This window comes from Astatotilapia calliptera, chromosome 13, assembly GCF_964374335.1.
Source record: "Astatotilapia calliptera chromosome 13, fAstCal68.1, whole genome shotgun sequence".
NCBI lineage: Eukaryota > Metazoa > Chordata > Actinopteri > Cichliformes > Cichlidae > Astatotilapia > Astatotilapia calliptera.
The window spans coordinates 23,528,249-23,554,063 of record NC_137434.1 but is presented as its reverse complement, the minus strand read 5'-3'; the positions used below and the strand labels follow the sequence as shown (position 1 = coordinate 23,554,063).

General features: G+C 39.4%; 2 protein-coding genes across 11 annotated transcripts in view; one reads left to right on the top strand and one right to left on the bottom strand.

The window, feature by feature from the left end:
• The window catches only part of ccdc88ab (coiled-coil and HOOK domain protein 88ab), a 63,881-nt gene extending 59,446 nt beyond the window's left edge, over positions 1-4,435 (bottom strand). For all 10 annotated transcript variants that reach the window (XR_013901035.1, XR_013901036.1, XR_013901037.1 and 7 more), the window contains exons 1-2: positions 3,765-4,435; positions 3,568-3,668 (exon numbers count right to left, since the gene is read on the bottom strand). Coding sequence is in view for 6 of the 10 variants with exons in the window: in XM_080287986.1 (XP_080144112.1) it covers positions 3,568-3,668; positions 3,765-3,827 (164 nt within the window). In the remaining 4 variants the exon portion in view is untranslated. The remainder of the gene's footprint in view (positions 1-3,567; positions 3,669-3,764) is intronic.
• A 12,454-nt stretch (positions 4,436-16,889) lies between these two features.
• pnpt1 (polyribonucleotide nucleotidyltransferase 1) lies at positions 16,890-25,062 on the top strand. The gene is made up of 28 exons (XM_026190823.2): positions 16,890-17,111; positions 17,219-17,279; positions 17,753-17,827; positions 17,943-18,048; positions 18,161-18,210; positions 18,330-18,393; positions 18,494-18,541; positions 18,663-18,776; positions 19,188-19,374; positions 19,588-19,639; positions 19,736-19,793; positions 19,899-19,995; positions 20,089-20,191; positions 20,559-20,629; positions 21,128-21,164; positions 21,266-21,332; positions 21,427-21,516; positions 21,626-21,679; positions 21,876-21,985; positions 22,121-22,192; positions 22,534-22,597; positions 22,684-22,767; positions 22,867-22,950; positions 23,101-23,207; positions 23,642-23,697; positions 23,833-23,911; positions 24,001-24,048; positions 24,128-25,062. Exons 1-28 carry the CDS (start codon positions 16,993-16,995, stop codon positions 24,281-24,283), a joined length of 2,313 nt encoding a protein of 770 aa, XP_026046608.1. The 5' UTR covers positions 16,890-16,992; the 3' UTR covers positions 24,284-25,062.
• Positions 25,063-25,815: the final 753 nt, after the last annotated feature.

Sequence of the window (25,815 nt, the reverse complement as noted above, 5' to 3'; positions counted from 1 at the left end):
CACATATGACTTCACACAGTAAAACCCAGCCAATGCTGGAATTTACATCCATTTAAATTGTAATTTTAAGTTGATTATCTACGGCAGACCTCAATGGCTGTTACAACAGTACAAACAAAGTGTACTGAAATACACTGAGAAAAAAATATGCAGATGAAAATTCTGACAGCTGGTAGTTACGCTCAATTTTCTCACATTCTCTTTCCCATATGTGCACCCATTCAGACAGACTTACAGACATGCACTGATCTGTCTGAATAATAAACAGAAGTACTGACCACAGAACATGTGGAACCACATTCTTTCCATTTCTCACATATGCGTTACTACTTTACACTTGTAGCTACTTCAGTAAAATTAGCAGCCAGTTTTTTGAACATCTTTTCTAGTTTAAAGTTGTTAGCATTGCAAAGTTAGCATTGCAAAGCTCACAGCTTTGCAATGCTAGAAAAGCACTGACATCCAACATGACAAATGTTGTGCACCCGATTTCCATCAACTGTCTGTCTCACTCAAATAAATCAGGTAACTGCAGCCTGTAAAAGGACGGACTGACCGGTTGACCGAACAGGCCAAGGAGCCAGCACGAGTCTACAGACTTTGCAAAAAAGCCAAGAATTCAAATGGACAGTTGTCACTCTGACAAAAATTTAATTGGCGCTTTCTTGCTGGGCGGGAAAACTAATTGGTTCGACAGCACTACGGAGGCGATGTAATTGGCTAGGTAATGTCAGTCACACGAGGGCAGGGGGAGGGGACACGGTGCCATCTGGGTGTCTGTCAGCAAACCGTTAGATAATCCTGGGGTCTCTCAGCTCTTTCTGTGCTCTCCCATGCTGTCCTCATGACAACTGCTGCCAGCCGGTCTGCCATGTCTCCTGCTTTGTGCTAGATAGAGACATGCGCACAGCAATACTAAAGCTTGCTCTACAACAGCTGATGTTGCCAATAAAATACCACAAAGGTGTGTAATTAGGCATGCATGTGAAGTGATCACACAATATTTATTAATGTTTTATTTTAACATAAAAGTATGCCGACTTCCATCCACTCATTTATGTAAGTTTTGTAGTTATATCATTGACTCTTCTAAATGCAGTGCTAACTGTGCTGAACGCTAGTGGGTGTTTTTTTGTTGCTGGTTTTTAATGTAAACAGCAGCTGGATGGTAACACCAGTAGAGTACAGCTTTTTAGTGCAGCTGGATCAATTTCAAGCAAGGCAATAACACTCACTACAATATGTTTCAAGCTGTCACAACAGAGGAGAAAAGGAAAAAACTAAATGTGTGAGTAAGAGTGTTCTAGTGGGAGCCCTGTTAATTATCATCTACAGGTATTCGGAGAAGTTTCTAAGCTACTTTTAATGAGAGATGGAGCCGAAGGAAGTATAACCACACACCACGCATTGCTTTCAACCACATTTATGGTCTTAATACTGAATAAGCTCATGTTACATTTACAAAAGGATGACAATGAAAAAAATGATATAGCAATTATTCAAAGGGCTCTGCAGCAGCTGCAAAGTTTACAACCATGAGGTGTAATATACAGTTGAGTTTATGATATTTCAGTTAGCTGAAGTTAATCCTGCAGTGCCTGTAAAGCAGGAGAGGCAGACAAAGAGCAGTCTCACCAACACTAAATCTGACCAATACTGTAGCCCTTTGAGTGGGAGGGTGGCTGAACAAGATGACTACCAACAGCTGCCTCAGTCCAAAACCAAATACACAGGGAAAAGAAAAAACAAAAAAAACACAGATACACAAACTCCCACACAGAGACAGAAGCCCTGCAGAAAAGCATGCAGACACACACAAACATAAACACACTGTGCGGGCTGTGACTGAATATTCCCAGTATCCTGTCAGGCGATCACTAAGGCAGTCACGGTTCATTTTAGCATAGAGCTCTCAACCATCCACAGGAAATTTCCTTCTGGCTCTTTCCATTTTACTGCACACTGAAATCCTACCAATTACATGGCCACAAACCTTTGTGTTAATATGTAGAACTGAGGAATTGCCATTGTGGCTCAGCAAACCAGGGATGTGAATTTGTCTTTTGTGTGTTAAATGCTTGCTCAATTTTTGCAAATCTTTCCTGTCATGTCAAAGTTGTTTGTTTTTTTTCATCTCTGGCTTTTTGGCAAATCATTTTCTGCCTTCCTTGGTCCTCTGACCCTTCCCTTCCCCCCATATCCTTCCTGTTTCTTTTTCCACCATAGTGTGTCCCATAAGGGGGAAAATGCACTAAAAATATAGCAGACTTGTTTGATGAAGCTATGTGTGGAAGAGGAAAGACGGCCTTGCCATTTGGAGAATACATCAGCATGTAGAAAAAGCCTGGAGGAGGAAAACAAGCATGGGAAAAAGAGCTGGAAGAGATAGTTGAAACCTCAAGATAGGCAGCTTAGAGTGATGGGCGAACAGCAAGAGGTCGAGGACATTATAAGAAGGCAGGACAGGAGGAAGAGGAAACCATCCAAAGAGAGGAAACCGTGTGGGGGGTTAATCAGCTCCTCATGCAATGCAGCCACACATTTATCCTTCTGAAACACTACACACTTGTTACTAACATAAATCTGTACACAAAACAATGGAAAGACAGATTAGAATATCCATACATTTCCCTGAGCTACTGATGTGGCAAGAAGTTGTCACATGAAAGTGCAACACATAATCTCTTGAGAGGTGAAAATCAATTCCAGTGGGAGCAGGCTGGGTTGAATGGTGCTTAGACAGGCAGGCGGGGGGATAAATGCTGACAGTGTGGAGTGTAGCATTAGCGGAAAATATGAAAAATTGTCCTGCTAGCAGGAAGTACCAGCCAGGAGCCAGACAAAGGAATGGAAAGCGGTGTTCTGCCATGTTTTATATATTTATGACTGGAAAGAGACAAACTGAACATGAAATTCCTTTGCCTTATCAAACATCCAACCTCTCTCACTATCAACAGAACTCCCAATACATAAGCAGTCTTTCCCTTTCAGCTGAATGTAAACCAAATGTTGGCCTGCTGCATTGCAGTGCAGTCAACATCCAGATTCTGTGCTGCTACCAGGGATTCCTCTTAGGGCTACTATTTCTAGTTTAATTTACAGCACAGCAGGAAACGTGAAGCTGCAGCTTCCAGGGGCGGGGTGTCTTCCAGTCGGCTGCAGATGACAGTGTAGGATGACTTAAAAGAAAACACGCACGCATCTTTGCAGCAAACATGCCTGCAGACAATCTGCGGAGCTCTAAAGAACCCCTGACAATAACTGTCTGCAAAGATTTCTGACAGTGCGACCCATCATTGACCCCAATACAAGGTCCCTTTGTGCTTAGCCTACATTCATTTTAAGCGCCGGACAGAGGCTGCAGTTGCTTAATTTGCTCATGAGGGGATGACCCCACGAAAAAACCCCAGGGTGAGTACCACTTTGACCTTCCTCCACACCCACAGACCCCGTTTACTGATCAAAAAGCATACATATAACCACACAGAATGGGTACGGTTTAACCATGTAACCCTTGTTAATGCAATGATGGGTAATATTTCTGGATGTGTGCCGCAAACTACTTACATCTCAAGCATTATCTCATTCAGGTAAATCCCATCCACTAATTCAATATATTCCGATAATTTGGTGCCATCGGTCACCGTCGAGTGTCCGACCGTCTTCACCTGAAAAGGGGACAATAGATAATCAATAAAAGAACAGCATGGGGTGATTAATTGGCGAGCTCAAGACACATCTGAATAGCTAATTAGGGAGCTTACCCAGCAGACCAGAGGTGTGAGCATGAACTGCTCCAGCAAAGGAGTGAACACCTCGTTTTCCATATTTTCCTGGCGCCGTTTATTTCAGCAGATATGGGTTTTTTCCCTTTTTAAATCGGAGAGAAACGCGTTTCTTTTGACACCGCTCATGTAGTTAATTCAATTAAATCGACGCTCATTGTGGCTACAGGCCACTGAAAGACGTCCGAGGTTCCTTTGGATAAGGGGTAAAAAAAATCGTTAATCCACAATTTTCTAGACACAAGCCAGCTGTTTCAGATGCCAACGACGGGGTTTCGGCTCCCTCACGGAGAAGGCAGGGATTCACATTTTCTGTTAAAGCGCTTTAAATAAAGATACTCTAATGTGTCGCCAGCCGGGCTCGCTGTCTATCTACAAATAAGATTAAGGAGACTCTGAGACCTGCGCCAGGTATGGTTTTATGCTGAGGAACTGGTAGATAGAGTCCAACGCTGAGGGGAGGTATTCCTCCAACACCTCCTTTTAAATTAAATATCCAATACGAAGGGAAATCCAGATGTTCAAGGTCCGTGGTTTGAAACCATCGGGTTACTCCTCAAATTTATTCTAAGGTCATGTCTAGCCACTGATTCTGCTTCCCCTGTCTGCCTCTGTTCAAATGCTGCACACCACTGAGCGCAAGACTGGGGAGGAGGACACGTAGGACCGCCCCCCTCCCTGCCTCTCGCGTGCATCTCCCTCCGCCTCATCGCCTCTTTAGCCCAAGAAAAGTAGGGCACTGATCAAAGCATCTCTTTCAGCTCAGACTACTTCATGCTCTTAGTCATGTTTCGTAGAAAGCACTTAGTCATCTAGCGCAGTTAAACTGTCTTAAGATCATTTTAAGTATCAAAGAAGCAAATGTTGTTTTTTTTTATTGAGAACCAGTTTGTCTGCAGCTTCAGCGTTATAATTTCTAACATGCTGTGGCACATTTGGTTCCAGTTTGTGCTTAGTTAATCCACTGGCATGTATAAATGGTGGGGATCCAGGTATACTCTTTGTCTGCTTTTGCACCATGCAGTACATTAGTGACATGTAGGCTACTGACACCTGGTGGGTAACGTAAAGACTGGAGGTGTAGTATCTGTCAATCAAAGAAACTGTTCCATCAAATTTGCAACATATGATTCGTTTAAATTTAAAATAAGCTTTCTGCAGTCTGTTGTTTGTTTGGTTTAATAAAGGAGACTTGTGCTCATTTCCAGCTTTGTGTTTGTTTATTTATTTATTTAGCATTATTTAGGAAGTTCTTTTGAAATCAAATCTGTTTTGCAAGGGAGATTTGGCCAATGCAACTTTTAGACATATATCCCCAAAATACCACAAATACAACAAAAAATACAAGGTCTACATACATACAATTAATATGCAATAAACAAATAACATAAAACATTAGTGGCCTCTAAAAAAAATAATGAAATGTCTCCTTTTCTGCAATCCATATGATGATTTAAATTCACCAATAGCTATAGCCATGTTTAAGTTTAAGGTCTTCCTGTAAATTCCATGTCTAACAAAACACTGTTGTCCCCACATCTGTCAGAACTCTAGTCACATCAAAAAAGGCCAATCATAGCTAGTAACTATTGATATGGCAACAAAGAGGCGTCCAATAGTGTTAAATAATATCGCTTCATAGAGAAAGATAAACCAATATTGGTTTTTGTAAGTTATCAGAGACTTTGGATTTTTAATAAAATGTAGAGATTCACGGTACAATCTATCAAGATCTTCTTGCTACTCTTGGACTCTAGTCTATTATTATTTCAAAACAATCCCGATTAATCTTATACTGGGCCTTGGTACAGTCCCTCATTTCATCCAGCATCTGTATTTTAGTTCTCATCTTTAACGCAACATTCTTCTGATTGGCTATCCCTGATAAAAACACAGGCTCAATAGCAGGTGGATGGGTCTGTAATGACAATATTATCTAGACTCAGTGACATCATGCATACTCAAGAGTAGGAAAAAAAGTATGTGAAATGGAGCAAGTTAGAGCAGTCTGAAACTTGAGCTTTTGGCTCATTACTTCTACATATTCGTCTGATTCTGATATGCCTCTATCATTAGTTGAGCAGTCGCCATTGTAACATTACAAATTTAACAGAAATAGACAGGTCTGCTTTAAAGACCATAAAACTAAAAATATCCATAATGATACAGAATGAGGTTATGTCATTTTTATTGATAGTTGTGTTTTTAAAATGACTTACTGATGATGATTTACTAAATGCCAGAACAGCTATAAATGGCTAATTTTGAAGCTCTAAGATAACTTGTGACTCACACTATTCAGTGAAAGGTCAAATGATTACTCAAGGTCAGATTTTGACAGAAAAAGAATCTGCTGCTTAGATAATTAATGAATCATTCAAATAATTTTTAAAACAAGTTGTCACCAACATTTCTCTGTTTTATAGCAGTGGAAACTGAATTTCTGAGTGGGCCGGACAGAACATGGACACTGATTGTATTAGGTTGGTTTGGGAAGACTGTGAGTAACTAATCAATAAATTCACTGTTGGCAACAAATAGTACAATGACTAATGTGTTTGACTAAATGTGACTTGGTTAGTTTGCTGAATGAAGCCAGCAGTTTTAAGCACACAATAATTTTTTTATTTTGCAAGGTGATGACTTAGAGATAAGTCCACTATAGAGGTTGAAGACACCTAATCAACAAATGATGAATGGCTTTGATGATGTGCAGAGGGAGCAAAGGCAATGTGGCCAAATAGCCAATCAAAACACAATCACTGGTTTGAGAACCAGAGACCTGAATCACCTCCAAGAAACAGGTTTAAGAATGAATGAATAGCTTACTGTACATATAGTCCCCTAAAACCTTCACTCAGCACATTTCACCAGCTGTTTTGAATAAGCAGAAGTTATAATTTGCATTTAGATTAACGGTCACTGTTGTTGGTGCTTTAGCTTGGGACTATACAGTATGTGTTCATGACAGGACCGGCTGTCTCTCGTTTCCTGCAAAACATGTTTAGCTGAAGCCATGTAAGTTGTTTAAAGCACAATATTCAGCTGGATAATCCAATGTAAACAAAACAAAAAAGGACTCTATTTATCTTTTACATGGAAGTCTGCATCTTTATGTGGGCATCAGCCATTTAAATGACGCTCTGCTGCTAACAGATGGGCTATGTCTAGCGTACAACAAAATGCTCATTAGATATAAGCAGAAACTGGTAAAAGTCTGACATGTTTCAACATGTAATGTCTGATTGTGTCTTTGCTTATATTTGAACTGCAAAAGTTCCTTTTGGAGGCTTGAAATAAATCCCTCTGTATCCTAGATCACGCATACCGAAGCACTAATTCGGTAACACACCTGTTTTATATTCAAATGTATTTAAAGTCTCTGAAGATGTCGTTTCATTTCTTGAGCTGTATCAGTAAAACACGAGAGGAAGGAAGAACATACTATTCTTTCTTCGGTGATGATTCAGATATGATCATTTTGTGCTCTGATCTTTAACCTTACAATCGAATTTCTTTAATGAAGACTAAGTGGATATGGTTATATATATGATATATTTTGCAATAAATATTCAATGTTATTAACTAAATTATTTAGGCCTTATTTTTAAGGCCAGAAGTAATTGTTAGGTAAGTGACATGAACTAGTTAAATAAAAGATAAGTTAACGTTCAGTGATATGTCCATGCAGGGAAATGCTAATTTGTTTTGTTTAGGCAAATATGTTTTAAGAAGCATCCTGAAAGCCAGGATTCTTGTTTTGTACTTTGTATTAAATCAGTCTCTGATCTTACTAGAAACCAAATGTGCTGCCCACTTCATTAATCAATTTACCATCTGACTATCTCTCATTCATTCTGGGCTGTTATAATTCAAAGTGACTTTGTGGAGGACTCCCAAGAATTGCTGATGAACTTCTCGGTCATGTTTGGCGTGATCTGTGTACTACATCTGCTGCTACAATTATCCCAAAAGACTCTGACCAACACTGTATTCATTTAAAGTACAGTAGTCTGGAAGCTGGCAAACTTTCCCAAATTAGAGACTCAAGAGTCAATCAATGAATCAAAGTCAGAACACAGTATTGTGTTTTGTTTTTTGTTGTTGTTTTAGTTTGATATTATTTGTAATTTTTGTAGCAATAACTACACTACAAAAAATGTATGATAGTCATTGTTTTGAATATCCAAGCATATATTCAAAAATAATAAAGTTCTTTTTTAACGGTTTTCAGTGTTATCAATCAAATCAGCTTTTCAGATGTTGAAATGTACGACACAAGATTTACCCTCACACCTTTGCAGGGCTGTAAAGAAGGTGCAAGAAGTAGCTTCAGTGCTGGAAAATAACTGTTTTGGCTGCATGAATTTGTTGGAGGCTCAAGGGTCAAAGTGGAGTAATAAGAACAAGAAATATATATTTGTAGCAAAGTCTACCTAACGATGCAGTCCTTTTTTGTAGTGTGCTGTTATTTTGGACATCAAGATGTGAAACGTGCACAGATCTGTTCAAGTGAATCACTGATCACACACAAAATGTTTTTCTGTTTTTTAGGTGACACCATTATGGCAGGTAGAAGCGTTTCAGGTTTTTTGTGTTTTTTTCTTATTAAAAAAATGAAAAAATATAACTTTGGGTCAACTTTCATTATCCCCTCCTGCATTTCTACTCATTCCCTCAAACCAAAATATTCTAACAATATGTTCCCTGTTTCTCATTGCTGTTCCTTGTCCCTGTTGTATTTCTTTGGAGTGCTTCATCAAACATCACTCGCAGGCCTTCTCTATTAGTCTCTATATAGAGTATTAATGGTTTTTATATTTGACAATATTTTACAGCAACATTTAATTGATTTTCAATGATCTAATTTAATGTAAAATTGTAGAAAAAAGTGTATAAAATATGTTATTCCTGAAGATGTTGTTCTCATTGATCATGTTTTTCGTCATTTCTAACAGACTGATAAATGAAGCATACTAATAATAAGAAAATTGGTTTAATTGACATTGTTTTCTTAATTGAATCAAATGAGAACGGGGATTTGCTTCAGTGTCTGTGCAAATGTTTTTTTCTTCTTTTCAAATCAAGCCCAGCTCTTTTCCTTGGCAGCCCACACACATCTCTGCTAACCCTATCACCTCAGCCGACAATTAAGCCTGACGCAGATAATGAAAACCTTTCACGGTTCGTGTACCGCCTGCTTACTCACACAGCAGCCTGAATACTTTTTTTTTCAAAACTCATTTACTGTGGGGGATTAGACCTGTGGAGGTTTGGATATTTTGTAAAGCTCAATGTGTTTGTGATTGTGTATTTGCATTTATTTCCATTAGCGTGGCTTCGTTAACCTCAGACTGAACAGTGTGCTCCTGGCTGTTTTACTAAAATCTATTATTCATGAGGCTTTTAAGAAGTTTTGTCACAAAGCGGCATCCACCTCCACCTAATGACTCAGTGATTTAACAGCACTTCTCTCACACACTCAGCTCTGAAAGTGGGGAAAAAGACCCAGTGGAAACCTACCAAAGAGAGCCACATGGAAACTTCTCCTCTAGCTGACGTAAAAGACGCACTGGCAGCTCCTCTCTAAGAAAGTTCTCTTTGACGACTGTAGTTTCCTGTTAGTTATTCCACAGGAATTTACAAGACGCCACAAACATTTTAATTTGGAGCTGGGCCCATCTCTTGTGGTCTTGGATGCAGCTTTGAATGACTAAGGCTGCACAGAATTTCCTCTTTCTTCAACTAAAGATAAAATGACTATTACAAAAATGAGAAAGTGTAGTTAACTTGTCATTAATGAGAAAAGTTTAGTATTAAATCCTGGTAGAATGGGCCATTTTTTTTAAAAAGAAAAGAAACATCAGGAATATACCAAAGTAAATGGAAATCTGGCCAGCATTTTCCATAATTCACGTTCACACAATGATGGAGCATGGGACTAAAATCAGGGGGGCTGGTCTGAATATTTAACTCCTGATTTACTTGGATTTTCCCACATAAGCATCTCTAAGGTTTACAGAGAATTGTTCATGTCTTGCTAAAGACAGAGATCTACAACTGCTTCAAGCTGATAGGAAGTCAACAAGAGTTACTCTAAAAACCACCAGTTACAACTAAGGTGTGCAGAAGAGTATATCCAAACATGCAACATGCCAAACCTTGAATAAGATGGTAGTGAAGACTACACAGAAAGAGCAGAAGACCACTCAGGCACCACTCCTTTTGGCTAAGAAATGAAAATTGAGCCTAAAATTCAAATAAATTGGACAATAGAAGATGGAAAAATTGGTGTGATGAATCTCAGTTTCTGCAGCAACATACCAGAAAACTGCAGGGTCTGAATTAGGCATAAACAACATGAAAGAATGGATCCATCCTGCCTTGTATAAATGTTTTGGACTGCCGGTGGTGTGGGGATATTTCCTTGCCACACTTTGGGCCTCTTAGTACTAAGTGAGCATCATTTAAAAAGCCCAGTCTAGCTGAGTATTGTTACTGATTATGACCATCCCTTTATGACTACAGAGTATCCATCTTCTGATGGTTGCTGAAGCAACGGTGTGATCTATCATGTCAACGTGGACCAAAATCTCTAAGAGATGTTCCAAACCCTTATTTTTTCTGCAAAGGATTGACATAGTTCTGAAAGAAAAGGGGGTCCAACCCGATACTAGCAAGGTGTACCCGGTAATGTGTCCAGTGACTGATTACAGGTATCATTAATTTTCAGAACAAATTTAATCTGCTTAGTAGATTATAAGAGTATTAAGGTGTGGGAATGTGTACGAACACATATAACATAAAATAAAATGCATATCTTACAACATTACCTCAGCCTTTCTAGATTAAGTAATTTAAAGATTTAACCTCTATCATTATAGTGGAGGTCACTCTGACCATCCGCCCTGTCTCTGTATCCATCCCACCAAGGAATCAATGCCACAACAAATCAATGCAAAACTCTTAAATCTCCAATGTTAATTGTTAAGAGCCCCGTGGCACAGTGAAAGCCTAATTGCATAACATTGCATTAATAAAGATGAGCATGCCCCAACACTTTCATCATGCAAATGTGTTGTAAAATGCTGATGCATGCTTTAGCTCTCACAGATAAACTAAGTATTTTTATTTTATTGAGACACTGGAGTACCACTACATCATCATGGTGGCAGTTTAATTTTGAAAAAAGCTACTGGATTTATATTGGTTGATTTTTATTGCTTTGTCTGAATAATTTATCCTACCATAGGAACAGCACAGTCTGATGTTATGAGGAGCCTTAATGACTGGCCATAATAGGATGGAGATCAAAAAGTATTCGGCTCTTTGCAGCCCCTTGGCTTTATGTCACATGTCTGTTTGAGAGGCTTTGGAAATGAGTAATGCTGCAGGAAGCCAATATTTAGGAAAGCAGGATCACGATTTAAATCACAACATTTTGGTTCAATTTTATTTCAAAAAATAAATAAACATTGATTTTGCTAATTTAGATAGTAAGACAGAGATAACAGAAAGATATGCTCTTTGATCTCTGTACAGCATTTGCTTATGTTAGACTTTGGGAGCGGTGGGTCGCCATTGTTTAACACATGGAGACCTACATTTGCTGTAAACCAGTGGCTTTTTCCTGCAGCACAGTAATAGGAAAATTCACCTGCCATGTTTTTGATGTCATTAGAAACTATAGATCCTAAAAGAGCCAGTGCGAGCACTGAGAGAACAACAGTGCTACCCAAATGATACTATTTTAAGAAAAAAAGTCAAAATGTGGAGATTACAGTTGTTGTTTCAAGACATACTGCTACAGTTTCTGTACCCTCTGAGTTAGTGAGCTCAGAATCTGTTTTAGTAACAAGAAAGGAAATGATTTCTCTTTTAGCACATAAACACAGAGTGGTGATAATTATAAGGACGTTGGAAAGATGGTGCAGAAAGCTGGATCTGGTTAGACGGGAAAACACACAAATGTGGAGAAGGAAATGAAGGAAATGGATTGTAATGGTCATATGCAAGGTTATCGATGGTTACACACTCATGCAATAAAGAGAATGCATGTTGTGTTACCATACGGCTCGTTAATTTGTTTCACTAACTCATCTAAACAAGGTAATTTGTAGAGGGTATAGCAGCTGTGGCAGTTTGTCTTGAAACATCAATGGTAATCTCATTTCAAATTTTTTCCCAAAACGATCAACAATATATTTTTTCTTAATGTGACCCTAATACTCCTTCATTGTTTCCAACCAATTATTATTATTAAAAATAATAATAATAATAATGAAAACTGTTGTTCACTGTTGTCATGAATCTCTGCAACTGATGATCAGCTGATGTCACACTCTGGTTGGACTGATCATCTCAACATCAGCATGTTGTGCATGTGTCATGAGGACACTTTTCCCGGTGTTCTCTGAATCATCATTCATATCCAGTAAACACACACACACACACACACACACACACACACACACACACACACACACACACACACACACACAGAAATAGAGAGAAGAGAGAAAGGAGAGAGAGGAGGGGGGTGGAGTTCTAATCTGCATCTAATCAATAAACTGATCCCAAAAGATTCATTAATTAGGAGCCATAATGCTGACAAAGCTAGCCTGCCAGTGAACTGTATGCATCAGTCAAAATTCACTTCTTTAGACCTTATACATACAAGGTGAGTTTTCCTGGCTGCTGTACAGCAACACCTTGGAAGGCATTTACTGGACAAGGTGTTAAACTCCATAAAGGATTTTTCATAATACAAAATCATTGAATCATTTGCCCACAGCTGCTGTACATGTTAATGTCTTGTAGGAAAAGGAACAGCAATGCAATTGCAATGTTACAAAATAATAATAATAATGTACAACAATTACAAATTTGCACAAAAGGTCAATGTGAAATACCTATGATACTCTCTCTATATAAATATAGTATATATAAATACTCTCTCTCTCTATTTGTCTTTCTCTTTCATATAGATAGAGAGAGAGAGAGAGAGAGAGAGAGAGAGAGAGAGAGAGAGAGAGAGAGCAGTTAAAAACAGTAATATATGAGTCATATTTGTACGCTGATGATTATTAACGATCAGTGTTATAGGTTATGGTAGTTAGGATAGGTTAACACTCACAGGGTGTATGTTTTCTGTGTTGAATACTTTTGCTTTTACATGTATTTATTCTTTTTTTGTTTTCAAATTTAACATGTAAGTATTTTTCAAGCATGGTATTCATACCTTTTGTTAAGTCAGTGGACTAAATGAATCACAGCCATGAAGCAACAACCTTCCATGAGCTACAGTTGTGCCCTGCTTTGTTCTCAGAGAGGGAGCTCCTTATGTGGATCCTTGCCATGTGCCATAATGTAATTATCACGCTTGTGACAAAGCAAATCATGCCTTGTCAGCTCAAGTAGCCAAAAGCTGTCTATACATGGCTGCTGCAAGCTTATGCGTGTCCATATCAGTCAAATCAATTATTGAGCTTTCGCTTTACAGAAAGAAGGAATGATGAGATGTTTTTTAAAATATAAAGTAAGGACTACAAGGAACCAACGCTTCTTTGGTAAAAAATAAAATCATTAAACAAATTAAACAGCAGTACTCAATTGAAGGTTTTCTTTTTTTTTTTTTTTTTTTTTTGCCTGTCCCATTTGGTTCTTTAGCCGTCAGAATTGTTGTCTGAAGACCAACAAGGATACCCAATGGATTTATTTTGCCAAATGGATCATCGTGGCATTGCCGTATTGGTCCATTTGATTGACCTTTGTTTTTATTATTTATTTTATTTTCAGTTGTTACAGACGGGACAGACATGAGTGAGGGATAGGAAAGGGAGAAAGAAAGAGGAAGGAAAAGAATAACAGAAGGGGAGAGGGACAGTGAGAAGGGGGGGGGGGGGGGGGGGGAGAAGGGGAAAAAAAATCTCCTGGATCACCTGTTGAGAGAAAAAGAATAGAAAACAAGCAAAAAAAAAAACAAAGCAACATACTAAACACAACATCATCGCATTAATCTAGCTAAGTGTAAACAGCAGTAAATACTAAATATTCAATGTTGTTGTGCAGCACGCAGGACAGACAGCGCACAATGTGCTTTGAAGTAGCAGCCAAGAAAGGTGTAATTTAAGTCTACGAACAGTGAACACCCGTGTGCACATCTGTGTGGATCAGTGCGCTTGTATTCGAATGGTTTCCACATGTAATGGTCTGCAAGAGGATGTAGAGAGCCATAGCCCTGTCCCCCAGAGCATGAAGCAGGCATGGAGGAGATCCAGGCCCCAGACATCCAGAGGCCCCAGAGTGCGAGAGCCCAAGGAGGACCACCGGAGGGGCATCCGTGCCACCCTCATGGGAAGGGCTGAGGATCCCCAGACGAGGTGTCACCCAGTAGCCACCGAGCAGAAGCTAGAGGGGGCTGCACCGGCGTGCCCGCCAGCTCTGCAGTCAGCCAGCTGTGCCAGAGTGAACCGAGCCGCAGGCCCAGAGGCCGGAGGCCTGAGGGCCCCCCGCACCCCGGAGGAGGCCTGACCGAGCAACAGGCGCCAGGCCCCGCCAAGTAGCCACCGGGAGTGAGCTGGTACATACCTGAGCGCCCAGCCCTGGACACCAAGAACCACCAATGCACCGACCCCTGAGGGCATCAGTCACTCTGACTCAAACTGATCGCCAAGGAGCCAGAAAAGCCTCGTTTCTCACCCCCGCTAAAGCTCCTGTTGATTCTGCATTTGTGTGTTCATGTGTGTGTGACAGAAAATCAGTGCAGAGTTAATGCAGGCTGTTCTGTTGCCCCCTCCTGATCCAACACAGCATGAAAATCACTAAACCACGTAAGCCTCTTGTGTCCTGAAGTGATCGAGAGACAAACACACTCCAGACACATAAACAAAAAACCTTTTTGCACTTTTATCAATTGCACGATCATCCTACATGAAGACCAGACACTATGGCTTAAAGTGGTGTCCCAATTTTCTTGAAAGATGGAACTGATATTATACTTTTACTTCCCCTTTACTTCCCCTAAATCTTCCCTGTTTGAGTAACCATTGATTAGTCAAATGGATTCAATTCAATTCAATAAAAAATTTTTGATCCTGAAGGTTGACCCCGAAGGAAATTGGGTAATTCTAATTATTATGCAGTTAGTTCAAATCATCAAATCAAGGCCACAGGAGTCTCTGTTAGATGACCAGATGACTTAATGACTGATTGATACAGCCTGTCCGTTAACATATATCAAACTTTTGTATTTGTCTCTAGACATTTACATTTTCTCTTCAAGGCAAACAACACATTATCTTCCACTGAGTTATTTATATGATCCATGTAGTCCTGTGGAAAACACTGAGTGGTCCATTACACAGTAATAGTTTGTGGCTCTGCGTGGTATAAATGAGATCTCAGTGTGTCCTGGAGCCACGGAAACAAGATAAAACTGGTAGAAACCTTAGTAATAATGGGAATGAGAGCTTATGTGTTTCAGTGTGTGTGCCCGTGTGAAATCCTGCTGCTCAGCCCTGCAATTAGCTTCTGTGTGTGCGCGTGCGTGTATGCGTGAAAGTAATGCCTGGAGATGCTGTTAACACTTCATCTGTTGCCATAACAACTGCACCAGGCTCAGTGTTAGTGAGCTGGCTCACTGACTGACTGGAAGGCTGTAAACAAACTTCAGGACTGATCGTCTCATGTGGAGGCAAGTTCACTGATTGACTGCCAGATGTACTGACTGATAACTGGACAGGGTCCATGCAATGTTTAATACTAGGTTTCAAGATAAATCATAACAGTTGATACAAAAACGTTACTCTTCCTGAACAAAGGCAACTTTCTGAATATGGATGAGATAGCAACACAAGCATTTTTTTCCTTATATGCTGTTATATAGGGTTGAAATAATCTCACCACTTTAATGAAAGTGGCTGGAAGTCGAGCAAACGAAAATATCAGCAGAACTTTTTAAACAAACAAACAAACAAACAAACAAACAAACAAACAAACAAACAAACAAACAAACAAACAAACAAACAAACAAACAAACAAACAAACAAACAAACAAAAATCTATACTTCAACAGTGACGTCCATGGAGAAAAAGGAGAGTGTCTGACCGTTGTGGTAGAACTATATGCCTTATATGAGCTTTTTAATCCTGACACCTAGTGGTGAGAATTTAAAATTGCATTTTAGTGACGCAGCAAAAACATAAATATCGCCTTGAAAAATTGTAAATAATAATAATACTAATACTACTACTACTACTAATAAGAATAAGAATAAGAAGAAGAAGAAGAAGAAGAAGAAGAAGAAGAAGAAGAATGAAAAGATATAAATAAAAATAGAAAACTGAGGGTAGTCTTTCATAAGATGAGAACTGGCTGATCTATGCAAATTCCCACAGAAATGCACAAATTGTCATTTACAGCATGATAATTTCCACGGGCATCTTAGACATCACGATTATTTGTTTGCTTAAGACATTTTGCATATAGCAAATGTTAGATGCAATCTAGATTTTAAGAAATCAGTCACTGACATATATTCTGGGAATGTGAAGAAAGAGTTTTTTTTTTAAAGCAAACTTAATACTGTTTTCCCCTTAAACTTTTTACTCGGTCTTAAGAAAATGTGTTTTTTTTAATTTGTGGAATAAGTGGGTCAAATATATCAAACCATTACAATCAGATTTCATGGAGGTCTTAAGTGAATGATCGTGTCATCTTTTGTATTTCCTCTTTCCTCTAGCAAGTTTTACTCCTCTTTTTTTCTTATATTGCTTTCTAAACTCACTGATATTTTTTAAGTAACTAGACATCAAGGAGATTATAGGAAAATAAATACAAAAATATATTACATACGTCAAACAATCGAAAAATATGCCATACTTTTGAGCTTTTTTAAGATTATAGAGAATCAAGTAAAATATGTAAAATGAAAACCTTATTGATTACTAAAAGCCAATTTGAATACACCTGTTTGTTTATTTATTTAAATAGATAAATGTAAAGTAGATCAAGCGGAACTGTTGTTTACTGGATGGCAGGAAACTCCGTGGATGTGACACACTCTCCTCGCTCTGTCCAATCAGAAGAGACAGCTTCTCTACGTAATTCCGCACATGTGACGAACTGTCATGGTAGCCTCCTCGCTCACATCCCAACTGTAAAGACAAACTGAGCGCGGATATTTTTGTTGTTTACTGGTTAAATATGAAGTATTTGCTCCGGCTGGGGCGCTCGTTCGCCCGCCTTCATGTCCGGTTATGTCACCAGAGTGTTTACAGCCGCCATACTAACGCATGTAGAGTGGGAGTGGACCTCGGAGAGAAGTGAGTGGTCTTTCCCAGTTTCCATTCTCTTCCATGAACTGTGAAATAAAGCGAGCGGTGCAGGGTCACTGGCAGTTTCACGTGTTGTGTTCTTGCTGTTTTTGTAGGAAACTTGAAATCTCTTCAGGGAGGTTTGCCAGATTTGCTGATGGAGCTGCTGTAGTACAGGTACAAAAAAGTCTTCTTTGATTTGTCTTCGCCCTTTCTTTTTGCTTCTTTGTGTATTGTTTCTATTTCTGATTCTGTTTACTACTAATCCTCCTTCTGTTGTGGTAATTCATTAAACACCAGGCATAACTTTGTTGGCAAAAGATCTTTATTACAGAATAGTAAACCATGGGCCATCAGCATGCAGAGAATCGTCACTTATGCACAGGAATCCCACCAAGAAAAAAATCCTTTCAACTGGTAGCAGCCGGTCTATTAGTTTGGCTTTATGTCCCATGTCCGTTTTACCCAGGACGTGTCAGCACAGCACAGCAGAACCTATACTGAGGCTTGTATTGTTCGTGTTCATATGTTCAACTTGTAATTCACCTCTGTGGCTGCTTATTAAAACAGAGCAAAGATGACCTGTGATTTTTTTTTAAAAATGTTGTTCTTCAGGTTTAAATGGTGACCACTTTTTCCTTTTCCCATAGCTCGGAGACACCTCTGTGATGGTGACCGCTGTGAGCAAAACCAAACCTTCTCCGTCTCAGTTCATGCCGCTTGTGGTACGACTCCATGTTTGTTACAGCCATGTTCTAAGTGGATTTGACTTTATGAATCCCCGATGTAAGGAAACATCTGGTGGGGTTCTTTTGATTTAATATCCTTTTCAACTGACAGGTGGACTACAGACAGAAAGCTGCAGCTGCTGGTCGGATTCCCACGAACTACCTGCGGCGAGAGCTGGGCACCACTGACAATGAGATCCTCACCAGCAGACTTATTGGTGAGTTAATAAGATAAGCGCTGTCCTTACTGAGTGTATAACATTGTCGTGGAGGTTTGGTTTCCTGTTTAATTGGAGTGACCTGACTAACTTTCCCGTTCGTTTTGCTCAGATCGGTCGATTAGACCTCTTTTCCCTCCTGGTTATTTCTATGACACTCAGGTAAGTTAAATTTTAAAGAATTTTCACTGTCATGTGGTGATTATGTTGCCACATTTTTGTTTTCTTGCACAAAGGTGATAATCCTCCCATTCTGTTTTAATGTATGTTCACTCCTAAAGATCCTCTGTAACCTGCTAGCAGTCGATGGCGCCAATGATCCAGATGTGCTGGCTATTAATGCAGGTGAGGTAAATCTCAGCTACAGAGATTTCTTCACAAATCAGATTTTTTTTGTTTGTTTGTTTTATATCCTCGAGTAAAACATTATATTCTTCCATTAAAGCTTCTGCTGCCCTGGCCCTGTCTGACATCCCCTGGCATGGACCAGTGGGTGAGAAATATTGTTTTATTGATCTGAAATGGTGGTTTTCACTTCACTTTCAGTTCCTGGGACATTATTGTTATTATTGTTTATCTCCACCTTGGAGCTACTTATGTTATTGTGTGTGCAGGTGCTGTGCGTGTGGGTATGGTAAATGGAGAGTTGCTGGTCAACCCCACGAGGGCAGAGATGGCTTCTAGCAGTCTTAACCTGATAGTGGCTGGAGCTCCCAGCAGTCAAGTGGGTAAGTTAATAATTGGTATGTGATAAGCAGCAGAATATCTAGTGTTTATAGCGGCATGTAGTTAAGCTGCTAAGTTTAGAATTCAAACACTTGATCAAGTGTTTGGAATCACTTTGCTGAGGAGATAGTGCCTGCAGAAGTATTGACTTCCTGTATTTATAGACTTACCTTTATGTAAATTGTCTTTTATTGCTTCTCCTTTATGGGGATTTATTCATAATAGCATTTTGTGTTTTAAATTTGACAATTTCTGCTAAAGGTTACCTTGGACTTTTTTAAAATCTTTTTGTGGCCTGGATGTGTGGCTTTCTGTAATAATTCAGTTTCTGAGAATCCTACATTTTCCTGACTCCTGCTTCTTGTGCCTGTCTTAGACAGCATCACATTCTCATGTTTCTCTGTGTCTGCCAGTGATGATTGAGGCATCAGCTGAAAACGTGCTGCAGCAGGACTTCTGCCATGCTGTGAAGGTGGGAGTGAAACACACCCAGCAAATCATACATGCCATCCAGCAGCTGGCACGAGAGCAGAAGGTGACTAAGCGCACCCCGGTCAAGATGTTTTCACCCCCGGCTGACATGGTGGAACATGTTCGGAGGTAAGAACACAGCCTGAGACTGAGGAAGATGAAGGCAAAGGATGCTGGGAATTAAGCAGTGTATTTTGAAATGTTTTGATAAACGAGAAAACAAAATAATCTTGAGGCAAGGGTAATGATTTCATTTAATGGTTTGGCCAAAAATAGGACAAAAATAGGATTTATATTGTTCTAGCTCTCAGAAATGACTTGCTTTTCCTTTTCCTGTTGCAGATTAGCTTCTGAGAGGATCTACGCTGTTTTTACCGATTATACTCATGACAAGGTAAAATCTATCATCTTTATTCAGCTTTCTGCTTCAGTTTATGTATTAGGGAAGTTTACCTAAATAACTGTAATAATCTCATCATAATCTTTTTAGATTTCGAGAGATGAAGCAATCAACAAAGTTCGGCTGGAAACTGAAGAGGAACTTAAAGGTAGGCCTTCAAAGTTATGGTGCATGGAAAGAATTTACAGTTGAGTTTCCAGTGTTGCTGTATTTCCATCTTTAACCCCTGTCAATTGATTTCGTCGATTCATAGAAAAATTCCCTCAGGCCGAGCCTTTTGAAGTCATTGAATCCTTTAACACTTTGAGCAAGGAAATCTTCCGTAATCTAGTGCTCAATGAGTACAGGAGGTAAGCACTCTGTGTTGTGGGTGGATATTATAATGTCACATCATCTGGGTGTGGAAAAATGGAAACATTGTGTTTCCCATTTTGTGTTTTTAGGTGTGATGGAAGAGAGCTGACTGGTTTAAGAAACATTTCATGTGATGTAGATCTATTTAAACCGCTGCATGGCTCGGCTCTGTTTCAAAGAGGACAAACACAGGTATGCTAAAGCACAAAGAGCCAACAAAAGTCGTAGTTCATTTGGTAAATAAGTTGGTTTTTTTTTGAAGGGATTGAAGATGTTTGTGGCTGTTTCTTCAGTTTTGAAAGCAAAAGTATGACAGGTTTGAATACAACAGCAGGAACGCTGAAACTGTAGTCGAGATATGTCGCTTTAATGACTGTTACACAGGATTTTTTCCTGGCTCAGAGTAGGCCTGTTTGGTACACACTTAAGCATGATCAGTTTAAATAAAGTATCGTCTATGAGTCTGTGTTACCAGTGTACCATTCTGTGTTTAAAAAATCCTCTAAACTGGAAAAACTTGGATGTTACCTGTAACAAAGTCCTCCTCTGCTCCCTGTAGGTGCTGTGCAGTGTCACATTTGATTCCCTGGAGTCCAGCATCAAAACAGATATTATCACTACAGCTTTAAGGTAAAACAACCCGAACACATATCCCAAAAAGTTGATTCTGTTCATCTGGAAGTAGCGTTTTCAGCGGGAGAGAAAATTTCGTTACTCACCCAAGTGACTTCTTCAGTCACTTGCAGACCCCTGCAGGTTTCCCCTTAGATCCTGAGACTGAAGAAGTCACTTTGATGAGTGACTAAACATTTGTCCCGCTGAAAACGCTACATCCAGATAAACAGAATCAACTTTTTGGAATTTCCTTACATGGATGCTCAGACGGGAGCATGACCATAACTGGATATTTGTTGCTCATGCTGATACTGTTTATCATGGATTAAAAAAACGGTATCACCTCATATACTTTATATATACAGATATGCAGTATGTTAATGTAGTATTGAAAAGGATCATTGTTCAGGAAGTTTCAAGGAATGTATTTCAAAAGCTAGTTATTAATTGTGGAGATACTGCCAGCGTCTACCAACATCTGCACTCCTGTGATGCATGCATTTCTTTTTGCAGTGGCATCAAAGACAAAAACTTTATGCTTCATTATGAAGTAAGTAAAATCATTTTTTAAGTCACATAGTTTATCAGATATTAAATATAATTGTTTTAGTTTTCAAATAGAGCTGTAAAGTCAACTTTCCTTTCTTTTAGTTCCCCCCATATGCAACCAATGAGACTGGAAAGATGGGAGGCCTCAACAGGCGAGAGCTTGGACATGGTTTGTTTGACTTTTTTCATCCTCTGTTTGTATTCAGTCTAATAATCCCTCATTTCCATCAAGAATCTTTTGTGCATTGTTCGTGTTTTTGCAGGAGCTCTGGCCGAGAAGGCTCTGAGACCAGTCATTCCTAAAGACTTCCCTTTCACCATCAGGGTCACTGCTGAGGTGTTAGAGTCAAATGGTGAGTGCGGGGAAGCAATTTTATAAGTCGTAATATAAAAAGTCACAAATACGAATGTGTCCATTGCTCTTATTTTTCAACATATTTCCATCTCTGCATGTCCTCTCAGGATCCTCCTCTATGGCTTCAGCGTGTGGGGGCAGCCTCGCTCTTATGGATGCAGGTACTGTTCTGACTTTTTAGTTAATCCAGGAAAAATCCAGTTGTAAATTGCTCTCTGGACCTTAGACGTGCAGACAGCAAACATCAGCTTTTTTTTTCAAAGTGACCTGAATTTTGCATGTGTCTGGATACGATGCTAGTCAGATAATATGTCATATAATAATGATTAACTAATATATCTAAATCTGTGTTGCCAGGTGTGCCCATCTCTTCTGCTGTGGCAGGTGTAGCCATTGGTCTCATCTCCAAGGCTAACCCAGAAAAACCTGCTGAGATAGAAAACTACAGACTATTAACAGACATTCTTGTAAGTCCAGTTTGTGATCAGTTATTATCACTAACAAGTGGAAGAAAGATTATAGTTGAATGCTCAAAATGTTATTGTAGTTGTTCCTGGGTATGACAGGTGTTGAGTATGAGCTCTTAACTGTTTCGTAAACAGGGAATAGAGGATTACCTGGGAGATATGGACTTCAAATTGGCAGGAACAAACAAGGGTATCACTGCTTTACAGGTACTGCATTGAGTAACTTGTAATAAGTGTCTAAGAAAGATGTTTTAGAAGTAAAATTTAATAAAGCTAGCTGAAGGGACATCACTTTTTCATAGAAATGTTTTAATATAAACTGTACTCAATGTGTAAAATATTAAAGAAGAGACCAGTATAGTGTTAGAGCTTTATTTTATTCTCTTTTTATTATAAGACAGCACTAACTTGTCTCTGTAATGGCAAGTTAAGCAGGATTCTTCTTAGTGAAAGTGTTGTTCTGCTTAAACGACTGCGTGGTGAAACATAAATGGCCTTTCTGATACAGATGAAATGTATTAACTAAATTTTCTTTATTTTACCTCCAGGCTGATGTGAAGATTCCTGGGTTGCCACTGAAGGTGGTCATGGAGGCAATCCAACAGGCCACAGGTAGCCCCAAAACTGAGAAATATACTCTTTATTAAAATTTTATTTGCATGGCTGTTTTTCAGCATTTGCCTGTTGTTGTGTTTCAGTGGCAAAGAGGGAGATCTTGGGCATTATGAACAAATGCATAGCAAAACCCAGAGAGAGCAGGAAAGAGAATGGACCTGTTGTAGGTAGGTTATGTCTGAATATTATATATATAGAAAGATGCAATATTTAATAGACAGTTTTTACTGTCATCTGTTCCAATATGTGATGTTTTCTGTCTTCAGAAAATGTCCGGGTACCTGTCTCAAGGCGAGCTCGCTTTGTTGGCCCTGGAGGCTACAACCTCCGCAGGCTTCAAGCTCAAACAGGTAATGTATAAGTAATAAAGTCTGAAAAAGGCAACTTGGAATGTGATGGTGACGTGATGCTAATCCAGCAGCACACAGATTTGTTTTTTCATAATAGAAACTGTTGTGCAGAATATAAAAACGTCACCACGTTTTCTTCTTTGCCTTTAGGTGTGACGATAAGTCAGGTAGACGAAGAGACTTTTTCCGTGTTCGCTCCAACACCAGGAGCCATGAACGAAGCCCAACACTTCATCAGCGAGATCTGCAAAGATGATGTGAGTCTCCCCCACTTGTAATTACCTTTATAATAGCAGTCTGTCTTTATTCAGAGCCTTTCAAAATTTGTGTTAAAATTTGCTCTACAGAGAACCCGAAACAGATTAAAAAAAGAGGAATATAGTATAAAGCTTAAGCTAGATGGCATTTAAACAAAGAAATAAGAGAAATAATCCTGATCAGTACACTTAAAAAAACAGGAAAGCTCTCAGCATGCTCTAATAAAACATAAAATATATATATCTATATTTATATATTCTAATAGTTTCTTTGCACCCTTTTATGCACATATATAAACTCAATTGCTGTTTTATATCACAATGCAAACATGACCTGCATAAACAAATCAAAACATTAAGAACAACTGCTTACACATATTACACATATTCATAATGTATGTAGGTGAAAATGGGTCTATTTCTTTGTTTTGCAGCAAGAACAGCAGCTGGAGTTTGGTGCTATCTACACTGCCACCATCACAGAAATAAGGTAAACTAAAACAATGCGTTATTTACCAACAGTGTTTGTTTACAGTTATTTCTCCACACTTGGAAACTGATTTATGTATAAATAAAGTATCGCAGCCTTCATACATTCATCTGTTCTTCTGCTCCTCTGCTTTAGGGACATTGGCGTGATGGTGAAACTTTATCCCAACATGACTCCTGTCCTGCTGCACAACTCCCAGCTGGACCACAAACGGGTTTGTGAATTTGTCTGCGTAAAATGGTTTTCCTTTTGAGTCTGATGGTAAGATTTCTACTTAAGTCACTTCCTTTATTTTCCTTTTAGATCAAACATCCGAGTGCTTTGGGCTTAGAGGTGGGACAGGAGATACAGGTGCGTCTCGGTTACTGCAGACAAGGCATTGCGTATTTCAGTCTGGGATGCTTGTATCTAAACTGTGTTCTGCTAACAGGTCAAGTATTTTGGACGGGACCCAACAGATGGCAGAATGAGGCTTTCGCGGAAGGTGCTCCAGTCTACCGCTGCAAGCGTCGTAAAGAGACTGAATGACAAACAGAGCATCTCCATGGGTTCAAGCGACATGCAGACGACCAGTACAGATTCGTGACACTCCCCCATGACTGCCTAACTTCTGGCTTTTCTGTCAGAGTAGACTTGGACTGAGTCAACTTTCCCTTTTCAAACAACAGATCTTGTTACGAACTATACATAAAGAAGGTTACTCCGCTGCTGAGAGCATGGATGTGGCTAAAATGCTGCTGACATCATGACTCTGAGAATTTGCACAAACAAACGGATAAGACGAGGAGGCAAACATTTTCAAAAATACAAGTGTCTACCCATTTTCATGCTCTGTTGTTTGACTGTATCAAAGTCATAAGATTTTTCTTTCATTACACAACAACAGTGCTTCTGTCATTCACATGTGTGATAATGTTGCCTCTTGAGGCATATTTGGTATCTGTTGTAGCAGCGTGTCCACTAAAGAAAAGAAAGGCAAGTGGGTGATGTGTTAGAGGCGTTTTCTTAATCTTTATATGGTGTTGCATTTATATTATATGTGAGTAATAAAATGTAAATAAAAAATCAGCCACAGGTGGGCCACATGCCAGTGTACTCCTAGTGCTGTTACCAACCATGGATAAGTAGGTCAGGAAGGGGATCCGATGTAAAATCTTCAAATCAAATATGTGGATCATCAAGAATGAACGACTACCAATGGTGCTGTTGACCAGCAGGGTGCTGGTGGAAACTGCTGTGCAAAGACAAAGAAAGAGGAAAGCAGGAGAGAAGGAAAGGTTTGTAAATGAGAGTTTACAAACCCAACTAAAAGGAGTAGCAGTATGTAGACGTAATATGTAAATAAAGTCATTAATGATTTCTTTATTCATGTCTTTAAGTCAACAAAACACCTTCCAACCGTGCCAGAATGTACTGAGTGCATGCATGTAAAATTTTCTTCATAAAAAGCTGATTTAATTGCATGTTTCAGTGGCCACATGCAGGCACACAAGTACTGCTTCAGCGTGTTTTAAAAAAGACAGTTGCTTCACAAGCAACTGCTTCACAAGGGCAGCACGGTGGCACGGTGGTTAGCACTGTTGCCGCACAGCAACCTGAGTTCAATTCCAACATCAGGCCGGGGTCTTTCTGTGTGGAGTTTGCATGTTCTCCCCGTGTTTGCGTGGGTTCTCTCCGGGTACTCCGGCTTCCTCCCACCGTCCAAAGACATGCAGCTTGTGGGGATAGGTTAATTGATTAATCCAAATTGTCACTAGGTGTGAATGTGAGTGTGAATGGTTGTCTGTCCCTATGTGTTAGCCCTGCGACAGACTGGCGACCTGTCCAGGGTGTACCCCGCCTTTCGCCCTATGACAGCTGGGATAGGCTCCAGCGCCCCCCGCGACCCTGAAAAGGATAAGCGGAAGCGAATGGATGGATGGATGGACAGTTGCTTCACAATAGAAAAGGTTCATCCAGTGGGTCCTTAAAAGAAACTGAGTGGTGGAGATGATAACAGGAGAGCTGTAAAATTTCAACATTTATTTAAAACAATTTATTGCATAATATTGGACAGGGAAAGATCTAATAACTCTTTGGAGTCTTACAGAAGAATTAAGTGTTTCTCTGTTCAGCCTT